Below are 20,781 nucleotides of genomic sequence, written 5' to 3'. Positions count from 1 at the left end.
GACCCAAGCTGATACAGTCTAATTCTTAACCCACTGAGCCATAGCAGGAACTCCTGTTCTTTGTTTTTTAAGTCCAGGATCCAATCCAGGACCACACATCCCATTCCATTTTCAGGCCTCATTAATCTCTTTAATCTGGAACCACTTCCTAGTCTTATTTTTTTGTCTTTGACCCTGGAGTTTGTAAAGAGCTCAGTCAGGGTATGTCTCCACTTGGCTTTGCATGGGTGTTTCTCCCTATGAGAGTCGCTTAAACACTTTGGCAGGATGTTACACAGGTGATGTTGGGTCCATTTGAGTGTGTCACATCCAAAGACACAGCAGGTTCAGTCTGACTGTTTGGTTCAGCTGGTGTCCATCATTGTCTCATTCCTCCAGCCCAGCTTTCCCTGCATCTTCTACCAAACCTTCTTTAACTCTGTGCCTGGACAGCATTCTTCCTCACCTTCCACAGCTCTAAGAATCTCTGACTTTTATTTGATGCACAGGATGTTGTTTTGTGACTGTTGCTTCTTTTCCTGATGACACAGTTTGCTTCCTGGGGACAGAGTCAAGCCATCTGTCTTTTACTTGCCTTGCCTCTCCCGCCACCACATCGCAGGGTGTCCTGTGCATAGTAGGAGCTCAGGACAATTCTGAAATTATTCCCCATACCCCATCCTCCATCACCTCTAGTGCTGGGCTCGGTGTTTGGGGACGGACTGTCCCATGAGGTGGATTTCTCAATTTCAGATCGCCATGGGTGTGCCGCTGCACCGGCTGAAGGATATCCGGCTTCTGTATGGAGAGTCCCCGTGGGGGGTGACGCCTATTGCTTTTGAAACCCCTACCAACCCTCCCGTGGCCCGAGGCCACGTCATCGCAGCTAGAATTACCAGCGAAAACCCAGATGAGGCAAGTTTGGGGGTCCCCTGCGCTTCCATCCTCCCCAACCTTCCCGTGTAGGGCAGATTCCGAACCTTAACCTGGACGAGATGCCCAGACTTCATAGTTTACAGACAAGGAAACTGAGATGCAGGAAGGGATGTGTTACAGCTTATCCACAGATGATGTGCGCCAGGTACTAGGCAGATGCCTTCATGTATCTCCTGGCTCAGTTACATAATAACCTTGTGGCTAGACATTGTTACCCTGCATTACAGGTTGAGAGGTTGGGGTGACCTGCCTCATGTCTGGGACCTGCTGAGGCCATAGCCAAGCCCCATTGGTGGATTTCAAGGTCACATCCATCTTTGGGATGAACAGCCAGGTTTAGGGCACAGGTCATTGGATTTCTGACCCCATGAACTTTCTGCTGCAGTAGAAATACAGTCCAGCTCATTCTAGGGAGTTCCTTTGTGACTTATTTGTCCCTGCAAATACCAGCCAGCTGGCATCTATCACTATTTACATGCTTACTACATAATTACATAATTACTACATAATTACTCGATAATCTACCTTTTTAATTTTTCCGTAATCTACCTTGCTTTAGCTGTTTAATGACTATATTCGAGAAACTTGGGATAAGAAAGGTTCCCCCCCTCCTCTTTTTAATGAAAAATTTCAACTCTGGTGACTGTATTAGTTTGGGATCTTTGGCTGCAAGCGAACAACCAGTTGTAGTGCTGGACAGGCAAAAGTGGAACATGTTCAGATGGTTGATAGCTTGTTCACAGGTGCCTGAAAGGATGGAGGATCATGTACAGAAATAGCTCAGGTACCTGGAACTTTCCATTTTTCACCTCCAGGCATGTCTCCCAAAATAAATGCCTCCATCACACGCTTTAGGAGCACTAATCCAGCAAGAGGATCCATGCTCAGCCCTACCCACCCCCCCCAACCAAAATTATACTCAGAAGGGAATAGGACATCCCTGCAAAGGGAATTGGGTGTGTGTGAGCATCAGCAAGGGCTGTTGCTAGGTTTCCTTATCTGCTGGAATTTTCATAATCAGGAATTGGAAGTCCAACTCCTCTTTTATTTGAACTTTAATTAATTTTAAATAATGCAGTGAATTTTACTGTATTTATAGTTGTACAACCATCATCACAACCTAATTTTAGAATATTTCCATCCCAAACCCCCAGTCTACCCCTCACTCTCCCCCACCTGTGCCCTTGAACTTTTTATTATCAACAATGTCAAGCATATAAAATCAGTACACACTTTCACTCAGCTCTATCAGTGATCAGCATTGGCCCATGTCCTATCTGTACCTCCCTTCCCAGTCTCAACTGGGTTATTTTATGTAACTGTTTTTAATTTTTTAAATAATTTTTAATTAAAGTGTGGTTGATTTACAATGTTCTGTCAATTTCTGCTATACAGCAAAGTGACCCAGTCTTTCATATATACATATATTTGTGTATATACACACACACACAATACATATATATATCTATGTATACAGACACATTCTTTTTCTCATACTCTCTTCCATCATGTTCTGTCACAACAGCAGGACCTCATTGCTTATCCATTTTAAATGTAATAAGTTTGCATAGTAACTGTTTTTCTTTAAGTAAAAATTACATGCATTGATGTGCTCACCTGTTACACCTGCACCCCTAGTGAGAAGTATCCATGTTTTACTGATCATGCTAAGCTTTGGGCTGTGTTCGGGGCTCTGGGGATTTCCTAGGATTTCATTCAAACGAAAACTGGGCTGGAGTAATGACTTCTTCCATTTTGCTTTTTCTGTCTGGGCTCCAGGGGTTTAAGCCGAGCTCCGGAACAGTCCAGGAATTGAATTTCCGCAGCAGCAAGAATGTGTGGGGTTATTTCAGCGTGGCGGCTGCTGGTGGATTACATGAATTTGCTGATTCCCAGTTTGGGCACTGCTTCTCCTGGGGAGAGAACCGGGAAGAGGCTATTTCGTCAGTATCTCCCTCCATCCTTCCCTCCCTCCCTTCAGGAAACTAAAGTTAGCCTGTGACCCCCGAGGCAGTAGCACTTGAGATGAAGGGAGGTCATTCACAGAGCAGACCCTATTCTAAATACCCTGTGCTGAAGTCCCAGGAACACACACTGCCCTCTTCCCATATTGGAGATCCATGAAGTGCATGGAACCAGTTCACCAAGGTCATTGGTCTTGTGCTTATTACAGAACAAACTTGAAGGAGATCCAAAGACTGTTTCAGGTGATTCCAGAAGTTTAAAAGGTGCTGTACTGAGGAGTTCCTGTTGGGGCTCAGTGGGTTAAGAACCCCATATAATCTCCGTGAGGAATACAGGTTTGATCCCTGGCTTTATTCAGAGGATTAAGGATCTGGTGTTGCTGTGAGCTGTGGTGTAGGTCACAGATGTGGCTCGGATCCTGTGTTGCTGTGGCTGTGGCATAGGCTGGCAGCTGCAGCTCTGATTCGACCCCTAGCCTGGGAACCTCCATATGCCGCAGGTGTGGCCCTAAAAAGAAGAAAAAATAATAATTACTTAGTATTTTAATTAATTATTAAATTATTGATAATTTAATAATTAATTAAAAATTAATTACTTCATGATAGGCTAACGCTTCTTGATCGGTAGCCATGTGTTTTATATGGATTGTTACATTTTAATCCCCGAGCACCTGTGAAGGCAGTTATTTCCCCATTCTCCAGATGAGGAAACTGAGGCCCGGGCAGTTAAGTCACTGGCTTAAGATTTGCTGGACCAGTCAATGCTGTGAGATTGCTAGGCTGTTTGACCAGGGCCCTCTCTTATCTCCTGTGCTGTCCTGGCTCACTGGGAACTGCATTGGAACGCTGGCGACATGTATGTTAATTGGGAAAACAACCTGTGTCCCCTCCCCTCAAGGAACATGGTGGTGGCTTTGAAGGAATTGTCCATCCGGGGCGACTTCAGGACCACGGTGGAATATCTTACCAACCTCCTGGAGACGGAGAGCTTCCAGAACAATGACATTGACACCGGCTGGCTGGATAACCTCATCGCCGAGAAAGTGCAGGTGGGGAGCAGCTTGCGTCTCCCCTCGGGATCCTGGAGCCCCTGTCTGGCTTTGGTTACTGTGGATACTGATGTGCAGAGTCTTTCCTAGGCCGAGAAGCCAGATATCATGCTCGGGGTGGTGTGTGGAGCCTTGAACGTGGCCGACTCAATGTTCAGAACCTGCATGACGGAGTTCTTACACTCGCTGGAAAGGTGGGACACGTGGGTACTGCCTTACCCATCTTGGGGTACATGTTGGCAATTAAGGCAGAAGCAGGCTTCACCTGCATGCACATCAGTCACCAAGCAATTAGTGAACCCCTCCTCTGTGCTTGCTTCTGTGAATAAACCTGCGCTGTCCTAGAAGAGACTGGATGGGGAGGGGGGGTCTCAAGGCCAAGGCAGCTGTCATCCTACAGACAGCCGTGTGCTTGTTTGGACTGACCTGTGTCAGGTGCGTCGTAGCATGCAGGAGTTCAGGGAGGAGGAGGTGAATTTGAGAAGCAAAGTGGATCACAGGTCACCTCTCCAAAAGGTTCTTTCTGAGACCCTTACTTGAATCAGGTCACCCATGCGATGGACCCTGTGGAAGTGACCAGGAGCCCCCTCTTAGGATGCGCCAGAGTCCCAACCTCAGGATCACTGACCTCTTGGTCTGGATCATCTTTTGTGGTGAGGGCTGACCTGGGCGGTGTGGGAAGTCAGTGACATCCCCTGGCCCCAGCCATAGCGTCCCCCTTTGCCCCTGGACATCACGACAGTCAGGATGTCTCCAGATACTGCCAAATACCCCCGGGGTAGAGGCAAAATTCAGCACCCACCCCCCACTGCTGGAAACCACTGTGACAGGCAAAAGAAACTGCCGAAAAGGAAATTAAAGGATGGAAGTTTTTAGTGCTTGGTTAGCATGCTTTTGAATGGTCATAGGGTCACAGTCTGTGCAGTGGTTTCCTTTTAAGCAGATGACAGGATTCTTACATAGGGAATTTTTCCAAGAAGATGCCTTCATGGATTTTGCTTCTTGGAGAGCCTTTTAGAAATTTCACATCTTGGAGTTCACATCATGGCACAGCAGAAACAAATCCAACTAGTATCCATGAGGATGTGGGTTTGATCCCTGGCTTCTCTCAGTGGGTTAAGGATCTGGTGTTGCTGTGAGCTGTGGTGTAGGCTGGCAGTTGTAGCTCCAATTTGACCCCTAGTCTGGGAACCTCCATATGCTGCAGGTGCAGCCCTAAAATAAAAAAAGAAAAATTCACATCTTGGAGTTCCTGCTGTGTCTCAGTGAGTTAAGAACCTGACTAGTATCCATCAGGTTTGATCCCTGTCCTCGCTCAGCAGATTAAAGATTTGGCGTTTGCTGAAAACTGTGGCCTAGATCTCAGATGTGGCTCAGATCCCAAGTTACTTTTGCTGTGGCTGTGGCATAGGCCAGCAGCTACACCTCTGATTTGACCCCTAGCCCAGGAACTTCCATATGCCATGGATGCAGCCCTAAAAATAAATAAAAGAAATTCCACATTCTGCAGCAAGAGCGGATGTCCTTAAGTTGAGGGATGTTGGTTTCCTTGGGACCATCCTTGAATTTTTTTTATCAGATTTCACCTTTTCAGTACAGCCAGGTGTGTTGATGCTTAGGAGAGGCAAAGAATGGGTGGGTTTAAAAAAAACCAAAAAAACAAAAAAAAAACCAAAACAAAACTCAAGGGCCGAATGGCTGCAGTGTTCTCGGTCACTCCCAGACTGACCACAGGTCTGTCTTGTTTGTCAGGGGCCAAGTCCTCCCTGCAGACTCTCTGCTGAACATTGTGGATGTGGAATTAATCTACGGAGGCGTGAAGTACATTCTTAAGGTAAGGGCCCCAACACACGAGGGAATTGTATTTCTGTGATGGGCCATCCCAGTGGTGGGTTTTCTCATGCTTGGTCCCAGGACTCCCTGAGCAGTCCTGTGACCTTGAAGCCTAAGTGCTTTGGGTTCCAGAGCCCACAGGCTTGAGTCACGCACACAAGGTACAGTAGAGTGTGTACTGGTTCCCCATGGCTGTCATAACAAATTACCATAAACTGGTGGCTCCTAACAACAGAAATTGATCATCTCGCAGTTCTGGAGGCCAGAAGTCCAAAATCAAGACCTTGGCTGGGCCATGGTCTCTTTGAAGGCTCCCGGGGACCGTCTTTTCCTTGCATCTGATGGTTGTGGGCAGTCTTTGGTGTTCTCTGGCTGGTAGGTTGTCACTTCAATCTCTGCCAGACTCTGCCTTTATAGGGCCACCTTCTGTGTGTGTGTGTGTGTGTATGTCTGTGTGTGTGTGTGTGTGTGTCTTCACATCTTCCTCCTTCTGTGACTCTGTCTCTGAGTCTCTTCTCCTCTTACAGGAACACCAGGCAGAAGTCTCCCTGTGGCTCAGTGGGTTAAGGATCTGGCATTGTCACTGTAGCAGCTCAGGTTGCTGCTCTGACTCGAGTTTATCTCTGGCTCAGGAACTTCTGCCTGCTGAGGGCACAGCCAATAAACCCCACCAGTCAGACTGGATTTAGGGCTCACTCTCATCTAGCATGGCCCCTCCTTAATTACGTACATCCACAAAGACCCTATTTCCAAATAAGGTCACGTGCTGAAATCCCAGGAAGGACATGAATTTTTGGGGGGTGGAGTGGGAACAGGAAGGATTCAAGCCCTTACAGAGAGAGCATGAGCAGGACCTTTGCTCAGTGTAGACTGCCCGCGTGCCTCTCCCAGGGCGGTGAGGCTGGCTTTGCCCCGCATCTGCACTGAGGGTCCACGTGCGGACTTCCATCCGCTTCCTGGTCTGTGGCCGGCAACCCTGGAGCTGGGTCAGGGTGGCTGTCCTCTGTGGAAAGCATCTGGTTCCCCATCCCGAGGCGTCCTGGGTCAACCCAGCAGAGGATCAGGGTATATCTGAGATGTGCGGGCACAGGGTAAGGCCCACCCTCACCCCCTCCCACCCTTAGTCCAAGTCAGAGTGACCTGAAGGAGCAGTGTGTCCCCAGGAAGCCAAGACCTCCCCAGAACTTCCCAGCCTCATGTTCCAGGGAGGGGGAGGTCGACAGGGTCCAGGTCTGCTGCTGAGGCAGAATCCCAGTTCTCTCTTACTTGATTTTTTCTTTCATTTTTTAAAAAAATTGAAGTAGGAGTTCCCGTCATGACGCAGCAGAAATGAATTCGACTAGGAACCATGAGGTGGTGTGTTTGATCCCTGGCCTCGCTCAGTGGGTTAAGGATCCAGGCTTGCTGTGAGCTGTGGTGTAGGTCACAGATGGGGCTTGCACTGGGCATTGCTGTGGCATAGGAGTTCGGCTATAGCTCCGATTAGACCCCTAGCCTGGGAACCTCCATATGCCTCGGGTGTGGCCTTAAAAAATAGGCAAAAAATAAATAAAAATCGAAGTATAGTTGATTTACAATTTTGTGTTAGTTTCAGTTGTACAGCAGAGTGACTCAGTTATATACATATATATCTATCCTTTTTCAGATTCTTTTCCCTTACAAGTTATTACAAAATATTGAGTATAGTTCCCTGTGCTGTATAGTAGATCCATTGGTTGTCTATTTTGCATATAGAGAATGTATCTGCTAATCCCAAATTCCTCATTTATCCCTTCCTCCCCCTTTCCCTTTTGGGAAACCATAGGGTGTTTTCTATGTCTGTGAGTCTGTTTCTGTTTTGTAAATAAGTTCATTTGTATCATTTTTTTTAGATTTCACAAATAAGCAATATCATGTGATATTTGTCTCTCTCTGAGTAACTTCACTTAGTTTGATGATCTCTAGTTGCATCCATGTTGCTGCAAATGGCATTATTTCATTCTTTTTTATGGAAGAGTAGTATTCCATTGTATATATTTACCACATCTTCTTTATCCTTTCATCTTTCAATAGACATTTTTTTTTGTCTCTTGTCTTTTTAGGGCTGTGCCCACAGCATATGGAGGTTCCCAGGCTAGGGGTCTAATTGGAGCTGTAGCCGCCAGTCTATGTCACAGCCACAGAAACACCAGATTCGAGCTGCATCTGTGACCTGCACCACAGCTCACGGTAACACCAGATCCTTAACCCACTGATGGATGCCAGGGATCAAACCTGCAAAGTCGTGGTTCCTAGTCAGATTTGTTTCTGCTGCGCCAAGACAGGAACTCCTTGATGGACACTTATATTGTTTTACCTGATTTTTGACATTGCTTTTTTTTTGTTATCATTATACACACACACACACACACACACACACACACACACAGATATTTGTCTTTCTGTCTTTTCTAGTGCCACACCCATGGAATGTGGAAGTTCCCAGGCTAGGGGTCGAATAGGAGCTGTAGCCACCAGCCTACGCCATAGCCACACCAGATCCAAGCCATGTCTGCAACCTACACCACAGCTCACGGCAACGCCGGATCCTTAACCCACTGAGCAAGGCCAGGGATGGAACCCACAGCCTCATGGTTCTTAGTTGGTTTCGTTAACTCCTGAGCTGCAATGGGAACTCCTTATTATTATATTTTTTAATAGTTCTTTCTCCAATACAATTTTTTTTTCTACTGTACAGCATGGTGACCCAGTTACACATACATGTACACATTCTGTTTTTGCACATTATCATGCTCCATCATAAGTGACTAGACATAGTTCCCAGTGCTACACAGCAGGGTCTCATGATTTTTAACATCGCTAAGCACACACTGAACTTCCAACTCTGGAAATTTTCAGGCTTAGTTTAACCAAACAAGTGTGTCATCCATGGGGATGTGTGGAAAATCACTTCCCTTTTGCCCCCGATGCTTCTTGGCTACCTTTGGGGGGTCTGGGTCCCCTGGATTAATTTTAAATATGGCATATGTTCATTGTAGAAAATTTCAAAATAGCTCATGAGCATAAAACACCAGAAAAACAACCCACCCTGGGTCGATTTTAGCAGACCACTTTTGAGTTATTTTTTTCCTTATGCTGTGGTTTTATGGAGTTGAGATCATAGTGCAAATACGTTTTTTTTTTTTTTTGTTGTTGTTTTGCAAATATGTTTTGACTGCTTTGATATCATGGCCTGAACTTTCCCCGTGTTGTTAGAATGTTGTCTTTGACATCAGTCCAGAGTCTACAGCACCTCCCCATAGAACTTTCCGCAGGGATGGAAATGTTCTGTATCTGCTCTGCTCAGTAGGGGCTGCCCGTGGCTGTTGAGCAGTTGAAACGTGTTGAGTGTAACTGAATTTTATTTTTCATTGAATTTTAACTTTTATTGGAATAGGCACGGCTGGCCAGGGGCTACCATATTTGACAGTGCAGGTCTCAAATATCCGATGGCCATATCCATGCGTGGATAGCTAGTTTGGTTCTAGGTTTTCCCATTACCATAAATAATGTCACAAGAAATGGTCCTCTTTTTCTTGCTGTCTTTTGTCACCAAGTAAGTATTTTGGAGGGTGAGGCCTCTAGACGGTGTTTGTTTTCTGAGAGAGAATGCATACGTTGAACCGAGGGACAGATGGGGCTGATATTTCAGGTTGAAGTGAAGAGCTGAGGCTGAGCCCTGGCTGCGCGTGCCTCTCTCCAGTGTACCAGGTCTCTTGTATGCCCCTGGGCAGGGCCAGGTCTAAGGGACAGAGCCCTAGGTCATGGCCGGGCCACAGGTGGAGGCCCCGGGGCTCCTCACCCAGAGCAAGACCCCTTCTCCCTGGCACCCAGGGCAGCCCTGCTTGGAGACAGGAATCAGAAGAAAGCCCCCAGCCCTCCAGGGCACATGGCAGTGGTATGTGGCCAGCCTGGGACTATACCTGCCACCAGTGGCCCATTAGCCTACCTGGCAGGTGTGACTCATTGACGCTGGGCTCCCTCTGCCTCCTTGCTTCCTTGGGAAGACCGAGGGCTAGGACTCAACAGGTGACACTCCCACAGTGCACACCAGCCCTCGCCCGTGGTCACGGGAGCCAGGTGGTGCTCTGGGGGCCCAGGGACCAGCAGGCATCCTCGCTTCTGGTGAGGACCCTGAGCCCGTCCCCACAGGTGGCCCGACAGTCCCCGACCATGTTTGTCCTCATCATGAACAACTGTCACATTGAGATCGACGCCCATCGGCTGAACGACGGGGGACTGCTGCTGTCCTATAATGGGAACAGCTACACCACCTACATGAAAGAAGAGGTCAACAGGTGTGTGTGGGGGTGGTGGGTGGTACATGGAGCCGGCTCTCCCTTGAGGGGTCTGTGTGTGGTCTGAGGGTCTTAGCTAAGGTCCCTTCTCTGGTCCATTCTGGGGCTCCTGGAGAGGTTCCTCTTGTGGCTTGAATTCCATGCAGCTGGCAGACATTTAAGGCAGGTTCCCAGGACACCTGTTTCTAATAATGTGGGAGGGTTCTGAGCTGCCTGGCATGTGACTCCCAGCTCCACAGTGCATGAGGTGTGCAGTGAGCACCAGCGGCTCCGTGTCTGACAGGTGATATTCACACCCATCAGAGCAAGGCTTGGAGAAGATGCAGACGTCCAGGTAGGGAGGCAGCTATTTATTGAGGAGCAACTTGAACCAGGCACTGGGTGAGATGTCAGGATAGAGCCATGGCTCGGACTCATGAAGCCTGTAGGGGAAGACACGTAGCATGAGCATACGGGAAAGGTTGCCATGCCATGAGCGAAACATGGGATGATCCCGAAGTGCTTAAAGCAGGGACATCACGTCAGAGACTCAGAGACCCTCCCACCCCAGGGAGTCCAACCACGCTGAGCTCACGCAGTGAAATGTAAACTCCCCCCCACTGACCTTCCCACAAGCATCGAGACCCTCTGTCAAGGACAGTATGATGGGGAGGGGGTGCCAGAGGCCCCAGGATTGAAAAAGCTCCAGCTGAGGAGTGGAGATTCCCTTCTCAATCCTTGATGGAAGAAGGCAGACTAGATTCATCCCCGAATGGTATTTTATTACCTCTTTTTAAGTCATCTTCTCTCTGCCAAGAATATTCGACATGATCACAGGCTCCACCCATGGGGCATGCTCTCCCTGGTTCTGTGAAAGGCTGTCATTGGGTCAGTGTTTATTGAATAATATTGGAATCATATCAGGCAAAAGAACTCGTTTTCAGCCAGAAAAGGGTCCCACCCCAGCTTGCGCCCAGAATCTCCATGGTAACTGTCAGACGCCATCATTTGAGCATGTGGATCGAGTCCCTCAAGCCACACCCAGGGTGACACTTGTGGTTCCTCTAGGAAGGGAGGATGCTGTCAAAAGCCTGACTCGGGCACCCGGGTCGGTGGTCCTCTCCCATCTCCCCACCGCCTCCCTACTCCTCTTCTCTCCAGTTACCGCCTCACCATCGGCAACAAGACCTGTGTGTTTGAGAAGGAGAATGATCCCACCATCCTGAGAGCTCCTTCTGCTGGGAAGCTGATGCAGTACACGGTGGAGGACGGGGGCCACGTCGAGGCTGGGGGCAGCTTCGCTGAGATAGAGGTGAGCGCCAGGCTGGCCCTGGGAGTGGGCTGCAGCCAGGCCTCCCTCACACCCGCTTCCTGAGGGGGAGCCATCTGACAATGCTGCTGCACCCAAGCCAGCAGGCACCTCCTTCACCTGGGCCGTTGTCTGCAAATTCCCAGGAGAGCCAGCATGGGGGGTTTCAGCCCAAATCCCTGTCACATTCAAGAATGTGTACTTCCCCAGGGATGAGTAAGAACTGATAAATGATGATGGTGACAATTAAAAAGCAGTAAGTGAGCGCCTGCCGAACACGTACCGAATGGCAGGCACTATTCTAAGCATTGTATCTGTCCTTAATTATCTTCCTTAATCTTCCCAGGAATCATATGAGTTGGACATAAATAGGACCCCCATTTTGCACAGGAAGACACAAGGCCCTAGCAGGCTAAGGAACTCACCCGAGATCACGCAAAAACCAGGATTCAACCTTGGCCTCCATTTTCTGCTGCCAAGGAAAATAACGATTTTTGTAACAAAAATATAGTAATGGTGTTTGCTAACGCTTTTTGGCCTCCTGTTTCGTGCTGTGTTGCTTAATCCTCATCAGGGCCCTAGGAGGGGAGACCATCGTTTTCCCCTATTTTACAGTTGTGGAAACTGAGGCTCAGAGAGGGGAAGGCATGTGCTGGAGATCACAGTGATGGGTTGGGGTGTGGGTGGTTCCAGCCCAGGCCTGGCCGACTTGGGTACTCAAGCTCTGAACTTCCGAGCAAAGGGCAGGACAGTCCCGACTTTTCTGCAGCCTCCACACAGTAATCAAACTCATCAGGTCCACATGGCCACTCTCAGGCCAGTTAAGGGGGTTGTTGGTGGTACCTTAGGCACATTCTTCATTCTCCAGAGGGTTTTCTTACTGCCTTTCAAAAAGGAGCTGGTCAAAAATGCACCACATTTTAGGCATGTGTGTATCATTTAAACGTATTTCTAAGAGAGAAGTGGCCTTCCTTGGAAATAAAGGTCAGTTTCCACATCTGTAAAATGGGCACAGTGAACCCCTACTTCCCAAGCTGGCTTTGCACATGGAAAATATACATGACCAGCGCTGTGCCTGGCACACAGCAGGTTGTGTGAATGCTGGTTGCCTCCAAACCCTCTGCTGGAACTCCACCCAGGGAGTCACTCTTTGCAAATGACACGGTCCCTGCTCCAGAGTTACTAGTTTTGGGTGACACAGGCCAGTCCTGGCAGGCACCATCTAATCTCTTTTTTTCTGCCAAACAGGTGATGAAGATGATCATGACCCTGAACGTGCAGGAAAGTGGCCGGGTGAAGTATGTCAAGCGCCCAGGGGCTGTATTGGAAACAGGCTGTGTGGTGGCCAGGCTGGAGCTCGATGACCCTTCCAAAGTGCACCCAGTATGTGGCACCCTGGCATGGCTACCCTGCATGCCTGCAGCCTCTGCTTGTTCAGACTTGAGGCTCCCAGATCTTGCCTCCATCCACCCCCAGCAGCCAGCATGAGGGGTGCAGACATGTGCCCGCCCTTGCTCAGATCCTTCTCAGCAGCTTCGCATCCCACTTAGAATAAAAGCCAAGTTCTTCTGATGACCTCCAGGACCCCCCGCCCCCCATGAACTGTCCCCTATTTTGTTCCCTGGCTTCATCTTCTCTTGCTCTCTCCCCCTTCCCTTTGCTGAATCAAACCGAATGCTTCAGACCCACCCCCGGGTCTGCCCCTACCGTTTTTTTTTTTGTGGGTTTTTTTTTTTTGTCTTTTCTAGGGCTGCACCCGTGGCATATGGAAGCTAGGGGCCGAATCGGAGCCGTAGCCGCCGGCCTACGCCACAGCCATGCAGGATCAACACCGGATCCTTAACCCACTGAGCGAGGCCAGAGATCAAACCCTCAACTTCATGGTTCCCAGTCAGATTCGTTAACACAGGTGGAGTCAGACCACCGCTGACATAGGAGAAATGCAGGCAGCAGGGTACACATGGATACACGATCTGTCTGCTTAACATTTATGGCAAAGGAACTTATGTGCAGCAGGACTTGTCTCCAATGGCATCAGAAAGGAAATGCCATTCTGTTCTTTTAGACTTACATTTGGATCTTTCTAGGGCCCAAAAGATAATGTTTTAACAATGTGCAGTTGGAGTTCCTGTCATGGTGCAGTGGAAATGAGTCCAACTAGGAACCATGAGGTTGTGGGTTCGATCCCTGGCCTTGCTCAGTGGGTTAAGGATCCAGTATTGCTGCAATCTGTGGTGTAGGTCACAGATGTGGCTTAGATTCCACGTTGCTGTGCCTGTGGCTTAGGCTGGCAGCTGTAGCTCTAATTCGACCCCCAGCCTGGGAACTTCCATATGCCGCAGGCATGGCCCTAAAAAGACAAAGAGCTGTATATGCACAGAAAGTCAGTATGGCCTTGGCACCTGGGAACAGTCTTATCATCCAAGGAGTCCCAGCATTGATGTCCTGGGAAGGGAGGCGTTTAATCTTTAACTTGGACATTCTTTTGATCAGCGTACCCTTTTCTTTAATAATGTATGTTTAATAGGCCACAAACATACATTAATATGAGTTAGCATACATTAGTTAGTATAAAATTCAAGTTAACTCACACAGGAGCCAGGTGACTTCCCCATATTGAGGTGAACATTTCATATATCACATCTCATTCATTCCAGAATTATTTGGGACACATAATTGACTATGACCTTTGCAAAGGAGAAGACTTGGAAACCTCACATGGGATGTGAATGCAGCAATTTTAAATTTCTAATATGGGAGTTCTGTCGTGGTGCAGCGGAAATGAATCCAACTAGGAACCATGAGGTTGTGGATTTGATCCCTGGCCTTGCTCAGTGGGTTAAGGATCTGGCGTTGCCTTGAACTGTGGTGTAGGTTGCTGACGAGGCTTGGATCTGGTATTACTGTGGCTGTAGTGTAGGCTGGCGGCTACAGCTCTGATTAGACCCCTAGCCTGGGAACCTCCATGTGCCATGGGTGTGGCCCTAAAAGGAGAAAAAGACAAAAAAAAAAAATAAATTTCCAATACGATATTCTCTTCTGCTCCCCTCTCCCTGCCAGACTTCATCCTAACCACGCTGTGTGTGTATATTGCGTGTTGGTAGATCTGCCTCGGCCCTTGGCTTGTCTGTCTCAGTGGGAGGCCACAGTGGCCTTGACCTCTGGCTCCTGTTGTGTCTTGTCAGGCTGAGCCATTCACAGGCGAGCTTCCCCACCAGCAGACGCTGCCCATCCTTGGAGAGAAGCTGCACCAGGTTTTCCACAGCGTCCTGGAAAACCTGACTAACATCATGAATGGCTACTGTCTGCCGGAGCCTATTTTCAGCATGAAGGTGGGTCTGTGTGCAGGGTGGGTGTGTACAGCACACACATGTGTAGGTCTATGTGACAAGACAGAAGATCCCAGAGATGTTTACTGAGGTAAGAAATGAGAAAATGGGGAGTTCCCATTGTGGCAGGTTAAGGTCCTGACATAGTCTCCATGGGGGATGCAGGTTTGATTCCTGAGCTAGCTCGGTGGGTTAAGGACCCGGGGTTGCCGCAAGCTATGGTGTAGGTCACAGCTGCAGCTCCAGTTTGACCCCTGGCCCAGGAACTTCCATATGTCACAAGTGAGGCTGTAAAAAGAAAACAAATTAAAAATAAATGTGAAAATGATCCATCCTTTGTCATTGCTATAAAGGACCCGTTCTTGGGAAGTTCCTCAGTTTCATTATAAATGTTGGTATACGTTTCTCTCTTTGTCTTTTAAAACTTTTATTGAAGTGTAGTTGATTTACAGTGTTGTGTTAATTTCTGCTGTACCACAAAGTGACCCAGTCATACATATATTTCTATTCTTTTTCACATTTTTTTCCTTTATGGTTTGTCATGGGATGTTGAATACATTTCCCTGTGCTGTACAGTAGGACCTGGTTGTTTATCCATCCTCTGTGTACTTGTTTGCACCTGTTCATCCCACACTTACGCTTCTCTCCTGTGGTCCCCCCTGCAGCTGAAGGACTGGGTGCAGAAGCTCCTGATGACTCTCCGGCACCCGTCGCTGCCACTGCTGGAGCTGCAGGAGATCATGACGAGCGTGGCGGGCCGCATCCCCCCACCCGTGGAGAAGGCAGTCCGCAGGGTGATGGCCCAATATGCCAGCAACATCACCTCGGTGCTATGTCAGTTCCCCAGCCAGCAGGTATGTGCTCTGGCCCCGCCAGGAACCCTGCTCCCAGTCAGTCCAGCCTCTGATCAAACTGGGCCTCGTGAGATCCACTTAGAGCCCAGGATGCTGGGGTCAAGAGTTTCCTTTCACACCTGATTTGCAGAATCCCAGCATTTCCCCTCAAAGCAACAGTTGTTTTGATGAACATGAACAGTTATGAGAAAATAACAATAGGCGTTCCTGTTGTGGCACAGCAGAAATAAATCCAACTGGTATCAATGAGGGTACAGGTTCAATCCCTGGCCTCACTCAGTGGGTCAGGGATCTGGCATTGCCGTGGCTGTGGTGTAGACTGGCAGCTATAGTTCTGATTCTCCCCCTAGCCTGGGAACCTCCATATGCCACAGGTGTGGGCCTAAAAACCAGAAAAAAAAAAAAAAAAAAGGAAAGAAAGAAAGAAAATAACAATAAAATTTTTTTTTTAAAAAAGATAGTTATGAGGCCTCACTGTAAAATTGCAATTCGGCACCGGGCCAAGCAGTTGGTGTAAATACAGTGAGTGTGTTCTGAGAACACACTGGCTGACATCATAGAGGAAGTTGTGAGTCTTTCTTGCCAGTGTGTAGCATTGACGTCCCCTACCACCTCTGGTTCGTGGAAGGTGATCCTCTTGGGGCTATAGGTGTATATGATATTTTTAGGAATGGAAACCCATTCCTGGATAGTATCAAATATCTCTTATAATTTTATGTTGGCCTCATTTTGTTCTTTTTTGGAGGTGGCTTTTACCAGGCATTTTAAAGGAGATCTGTGTTTGGAAGAGTCCCCTCTGCCCATTTACCTTCGTGCCCCCTGCCTGGTTAGAAGGGCTTCCTACCACCATCATCCCCACCCACCCGTCTGACTGATGTGGGGAGTAAGAGGTCAGTGTAGGTCAGTTTATTCCCAGAGGTCAACTTCTAGCTTGAAATATATTCGGCCATAAAAAGGAATGGAATACTGGAGTTCCTGTTGTGGTGCAGCAGAAACAAATCCGACTAGTATCCATGAGGACTTGGGTTTGATCCCTGGCCTCACTCAGTGGGTTAAGGTTCTGGTGTTGCCGTGAGCTGTGGGGTAGGTCACAGATGAGGCTTGGATCCCAGCTTGCTATGGCTGTGGTGCAGGCTGGCAGCTGCAGCTCTGATTCGACCCCTAGCCTCGGGTGTTGCCCTAAAAAGTGAAAAAAAAAAAAAAAAAAAAAAAAAAAAAGGAACGGAACATCTCTTCATGCTGTGGGTGATTCTTGAAAACATCATGCTCAGTGAAAGAGGGCAGTCCAAGAAGACCACACGTTGCCTGATTCCATTTATATGAAACATCCAGAGCTAGCCAATCCATGGAGAAAAGAAAGGAGCTTAGTGGTTATCAGGGCTGGAGGCAGGGTATCTTTTAGAGGTGATGAAAATGCTCTAAAATTAGATGGTGGTGATGGTTGCGCAACTCCAAGAATATAGTACAAATTGCAGAATTAGTTGTATTACTTTAATACTTAAAACAAATTGTTTTTGACTACCCCCTTGGCATATAGAAGTTCCCAGGCCAGGGTTCAAATCCAAGCCAGAACTGCAAACTATGCCGCAGCTGCAGCAACACCAGATCCTTAACCCACTCTGCTGGGCTGGGGATCAAACTGGCAACACCATGGAGACAAGCTGGATCATTAACCCACTGTGCCACAGCGGGAGCTCCCTAGTCGTATACTTTAAAGGGGGGAGGGGATATTAGGGTATGTGAGTTCTACCTCCACTAAAAAAATAATGAAAACAAAGCTCTCAAGGGCCTCAGTTGAGAAATGTACATATTGGAGCCTTTCAGGAAATTTTTTTTTTTTTTTTTTTTTTTTTGTCTCTTTGCCTATTCTAGGGTTGCTCCCACAGCATATGGAGGTTCCCAGGCTAGGGGTTTAATTGGAGCTGTAGCCACTGGTCTATGTCACAGCCGCAGCAATGCTGCATCCGAGATGTGTCAGAAACCTACACCACAGCTCATGGCAATGTCAGATCCTTAACCCATTGAGCAAGTCCAGGGATCAAACCCGCAACCTCATGGTTCCTAGTCGGATTTCTTAACCACTGCGCTGCAACGGGAACTCCAGGAATTCATTGTTGATAACACATCTTTCATTAAACGTATTTTTGTTGCTGCAGACAATACGCCAGCATCAATAAATCTAATTATAAAAATAGGACCCCCATCTTACCTCACGCCCTCATGCTCCCTGGGGTTGGAAATTGCCTTCTCCCCTTTCCCTAGAGCATTTGTATTTGTGGAGGGGGTGATAGGAGCCTGTATTTGCCTTTTTGTGATGGTTGTCATTCTGAGCTCTTGAGTCCTCAAGCCATATGTCGAGTGGGATGCACAGAGCTGTTTCTGGATGCCAGAGAGCTTTGGGGCTGGAATTTTTTATTTTTGAATGAGCCTTGGGTGGGCTCTCCGTGGGAGCCTACGTGGGTCTTTCTGGTGACTTCTGTTTGGTGACCAGCTTGTGTGGTTGTGAGTGGTCAGACCTGTTGTGTTTGCCCGTCCAGATAGCCACCATCTTGGACTGTCACGCGGCCACCCTGCAGCGGAAGGCCGACCGGGAGGTCTTCTTCATGAACACCCAGAGCATTGTGCAGCTGGTCCAAAAGTGAGTCCTGGGCCCTCCCGGATGTGTGACCTTGGGCATGCCTTTGCTCCCTTTGGCCTGCAGAGTTAGCACAAATGAACCAATTCACGTATCCCTCCAAGACCTAAGGATTTGAAGGTGCAGCTTCCAGATTCTTTTTTTTTTAGGGCTGCAGGTGGGGCATATGGAGATTCCTAGGCTAGGGATACTATCGGAGCTGCAGCTGCTGGCCTGTGCCACAGACATAGCAATGCCGGATCTGAGCTGTGTCTGGAACCCACACTTCAGCTCAAGGCAATGCCTGGTCCTTGACCCACAGAACAGGGCCAGGGATCAGATCCGCATCCTCATGGATACTAGTTGGGTTCGTTTACACTGAGCCAAGACGGGAACTCTCTCCAGATTCCTTTTTTTTTTTTTGGTCTTTTTGCCATTTCTTGGGCCACTCCTGCGGCATATGGAGGTTCCCAGGCTAGGGGTCCAATCGGAGCTATAGCCACCGGCCTACACCAGAGCCACAGCAACGCGGGATCCGAGCCGCGTCTGCAACCTACACCACAGCTCACAACAACGCCAGATCCTTAACCCACTGAGCAAGGGCTAGGATCGAACCCGCAACCTCATGGTTCCTAGTCGGATTCGTTAACCACTGAGCCATGATGGGAAGTCCTCCTTCCAGATTCTTTATTAACGTTTTCTCCTTTTCCACACCCTAAAAGCCCTGGCTGGAGCTAACTCAGGCGCCCCAGGAAGTGGAGCTGGTCATTAAGGCAGCCTTCCCTTCCTCCCCAGATACCGCAGTGGGACCCGTGGCTATATGAAGGCGGTGGTGTTGGATCTCCTGCGAAAATATTTACTGGTTGAGCACCATTTCCAACAAGGCAAGAGGCGCCACCACCAGCTCTGGTGACAAGCCCACGGGGCAGGGGGGATCCCCAGCTTTACCTCCACATGGCTTCTTGTTTCCTTCCAGCCCATTATGACAAGTGTGTGATAAACCTCAGGGAGCAGCTGAAGCCAGACATGTCCCGGGTGTTGGACTGCATCTTCTCCCACGCGCAGGTGGCCAAGAAGAACCAGCTGGTGATCATGTTGATCGTAAGCAGAAAAAGATCCCCTGTACCCAGAGCAGGGTGGGCAGTCATTGGGGGAAACTCAGGGGTCTGCTGACTTTTCTGGAAGGGGCCAGAGAGTAAATACTTTAGATTTTTCCAATCATATAATCTCTGTCCTGACCTCTCAACGCTGCCGTGGTGTAGTGTAAGCAGATGGGCATGGCTGTGCCCCAATAAAACTTGGTTTACAAAACAGGCAGTGGGTGGGATCTTCTAGTCCCTGGGGAAGTTCGTGACTATCCCACAAAGCACCTACTGTGTGCCAGGCACTCCTGACATGCTTTACGAATACCGATTCATCTAATTTTTACCGCAGCCTTAGAGGGTGGGTCTGGAACCCTACTTCCCGTTCTTTGACAGAGCACAGAGAGGTGAAGTCACTTTCTCAAGGGCACCCAGATTCTAAGTGCAGAACTGGGATTTGAACCCACAGCCTGGCTCCAGAGTCATGAGCGATTATTAGTCAGGGGATGTTGGATTCCAAGTCTTGAGGTGGGGCTTTCATTTTGCCTTCTTGGAGAAGTATGGAGTTTATTTGTTCTTATTTCTCCTCCAAATCTGTAAGAGTTAGCAATCCTTCATAGCTGAAGCTATTTTCCCCCTTGATATAACTTGAAAAAATGCAGGATCAGCAGATAGTAGCAGAGACTTGGGCTTGACTTATGGCGAGAAGGGGTTGGCAGATTTTTTTTTTTTTTTCTATAAAGGGCCAGAGAGTAATTATTTCAGCAACCTGTGTTGAACTTACTCAGCCCTGCCATTATAGTGTGAAAGCAGCCATAGGCAACATGTGAATGAATGAGTATGGCTGTGAGCCAATAAAACTTTATTTACAAAGCTGGGCAGTGGGCCAGGTTGGAACCTGGGCTTTTAGAACAATTGACACCCTAACAAGATGGATTTATAAATATTGATATTTTTGTAAAGAATCATTTTAAAATCTCCTCATGCAGCATGAGACTCTCTTAATTCTGGCTGCATTTGAGAACCATCTGGGGTGAGAGTAGGGGTTGGGAACCTAAAAAAATACAGATATCAGGCCCCACCCTTGTCCATTAACTCAGGGTTCCTGAGGGTGGGGCCCAGGAGTTAGTACTTTTTGAAAGCTTCTCCAGTAGGAAGATGAAATGGGGACTGTCCATTAAACAATATTATTGGTTTAGTGTTCAATCTGGGGAGCTGTTTCAACAGTTCTACAGGGAGCTGGGGAAGATCTTTTTTCTCAAGGGGGTACGTTTTGAGAGAGTGGGAAGGGTCATGGTGTCTGCAACTGACTTTCAGAAAAAGAAAGTGTGTGTGTGTGTGTGTGTGTGTGTGTGTGTGTGTGTGTGTACAGGCATGCTGGTATGCTTACTAATAAAAAGCAGATGTGGGAGTTCCCATCGTGGCTCAGCAGAAATGAACCTAACTAGTATCCATGAGGATGTGGGTTTGATCTCTGGCCTCACTTAGTGGGTTAAGGATCCAGTGTCGCTGTGAATTCTGGTGTAGTTTGCAGATG

General features: G+C 48.1%; 1 protein-coding gene across 2 annotated transcripts in view; it reads left to right on the top strand.

The window, feature by feature from the left end:
- ACACB (acetyl-CoA carboxylase beta) overlaps nucleotides 1-20,781 on the top strand; it is a 125,016-nt gene that overhangs the window by 52,416 nt on the left and 51,819 nt on the right. For both annotated transcript variants that reach the window (XM_084992871.1, NM_001206399.1), the window contains 13 exon segments: nucleotides 733-894; nucleotides 2,695-2,858; nucleotides 3,778-3,928; nucleotides 4,019-4,122; nucleotides 5,681-5,762; nucleotides 9,932-10,077; nucleotides 11,218-11,368; nucleotides 12,614-12,748; nucleotides 14,551-14,697; nucleotides 15,360-15,548; nucleotides 18,086-18,186; nucleotides 18,958-19,046; nucleotides 19,139-19,263. In XM_084992871.1, coding sequence (XP_084848997.1) covers nucleotides 733-894; nucleotides 2,695-2,858; nucleotides 3,778-3,928; nucleotides 4,019-4,122; nucleotides 5,681-5,762; nucleotides 9,932-10,077; nucleotides 11,218-11,368; nucleotides 12,614-12,748; nucleotides 14,551-14,697; nucleotides 15,360-15,548; nucleotides 18,086-18,186; nucleotides 18,958-19,046; nucleotides 19,139-19,263 — 1,746 coding nt within the window.

This window comes from Sus scrofa, chromosome 14 (assembly GCF_054392235.1).
Source record: "Sus scrofa isolate SSC_HxYL_T2T_F1_AM1 chromosome 14, Sscrofa_HxYL_maternal_Yorkshire_Landrace_v2.0, whole genome shotgun sequence".
Taxonomy (NCBI): domain Eukaryota; kingdom Metazoa; phylum Chordata; class Mammalia; order Artiodactyla; family Suidae; genus Sus; species Sus scrofa.
Note: the sequence above shows the minus strand (reverse complement) of the source record. Positions and strands in the feature narration are given on the sequence as shown.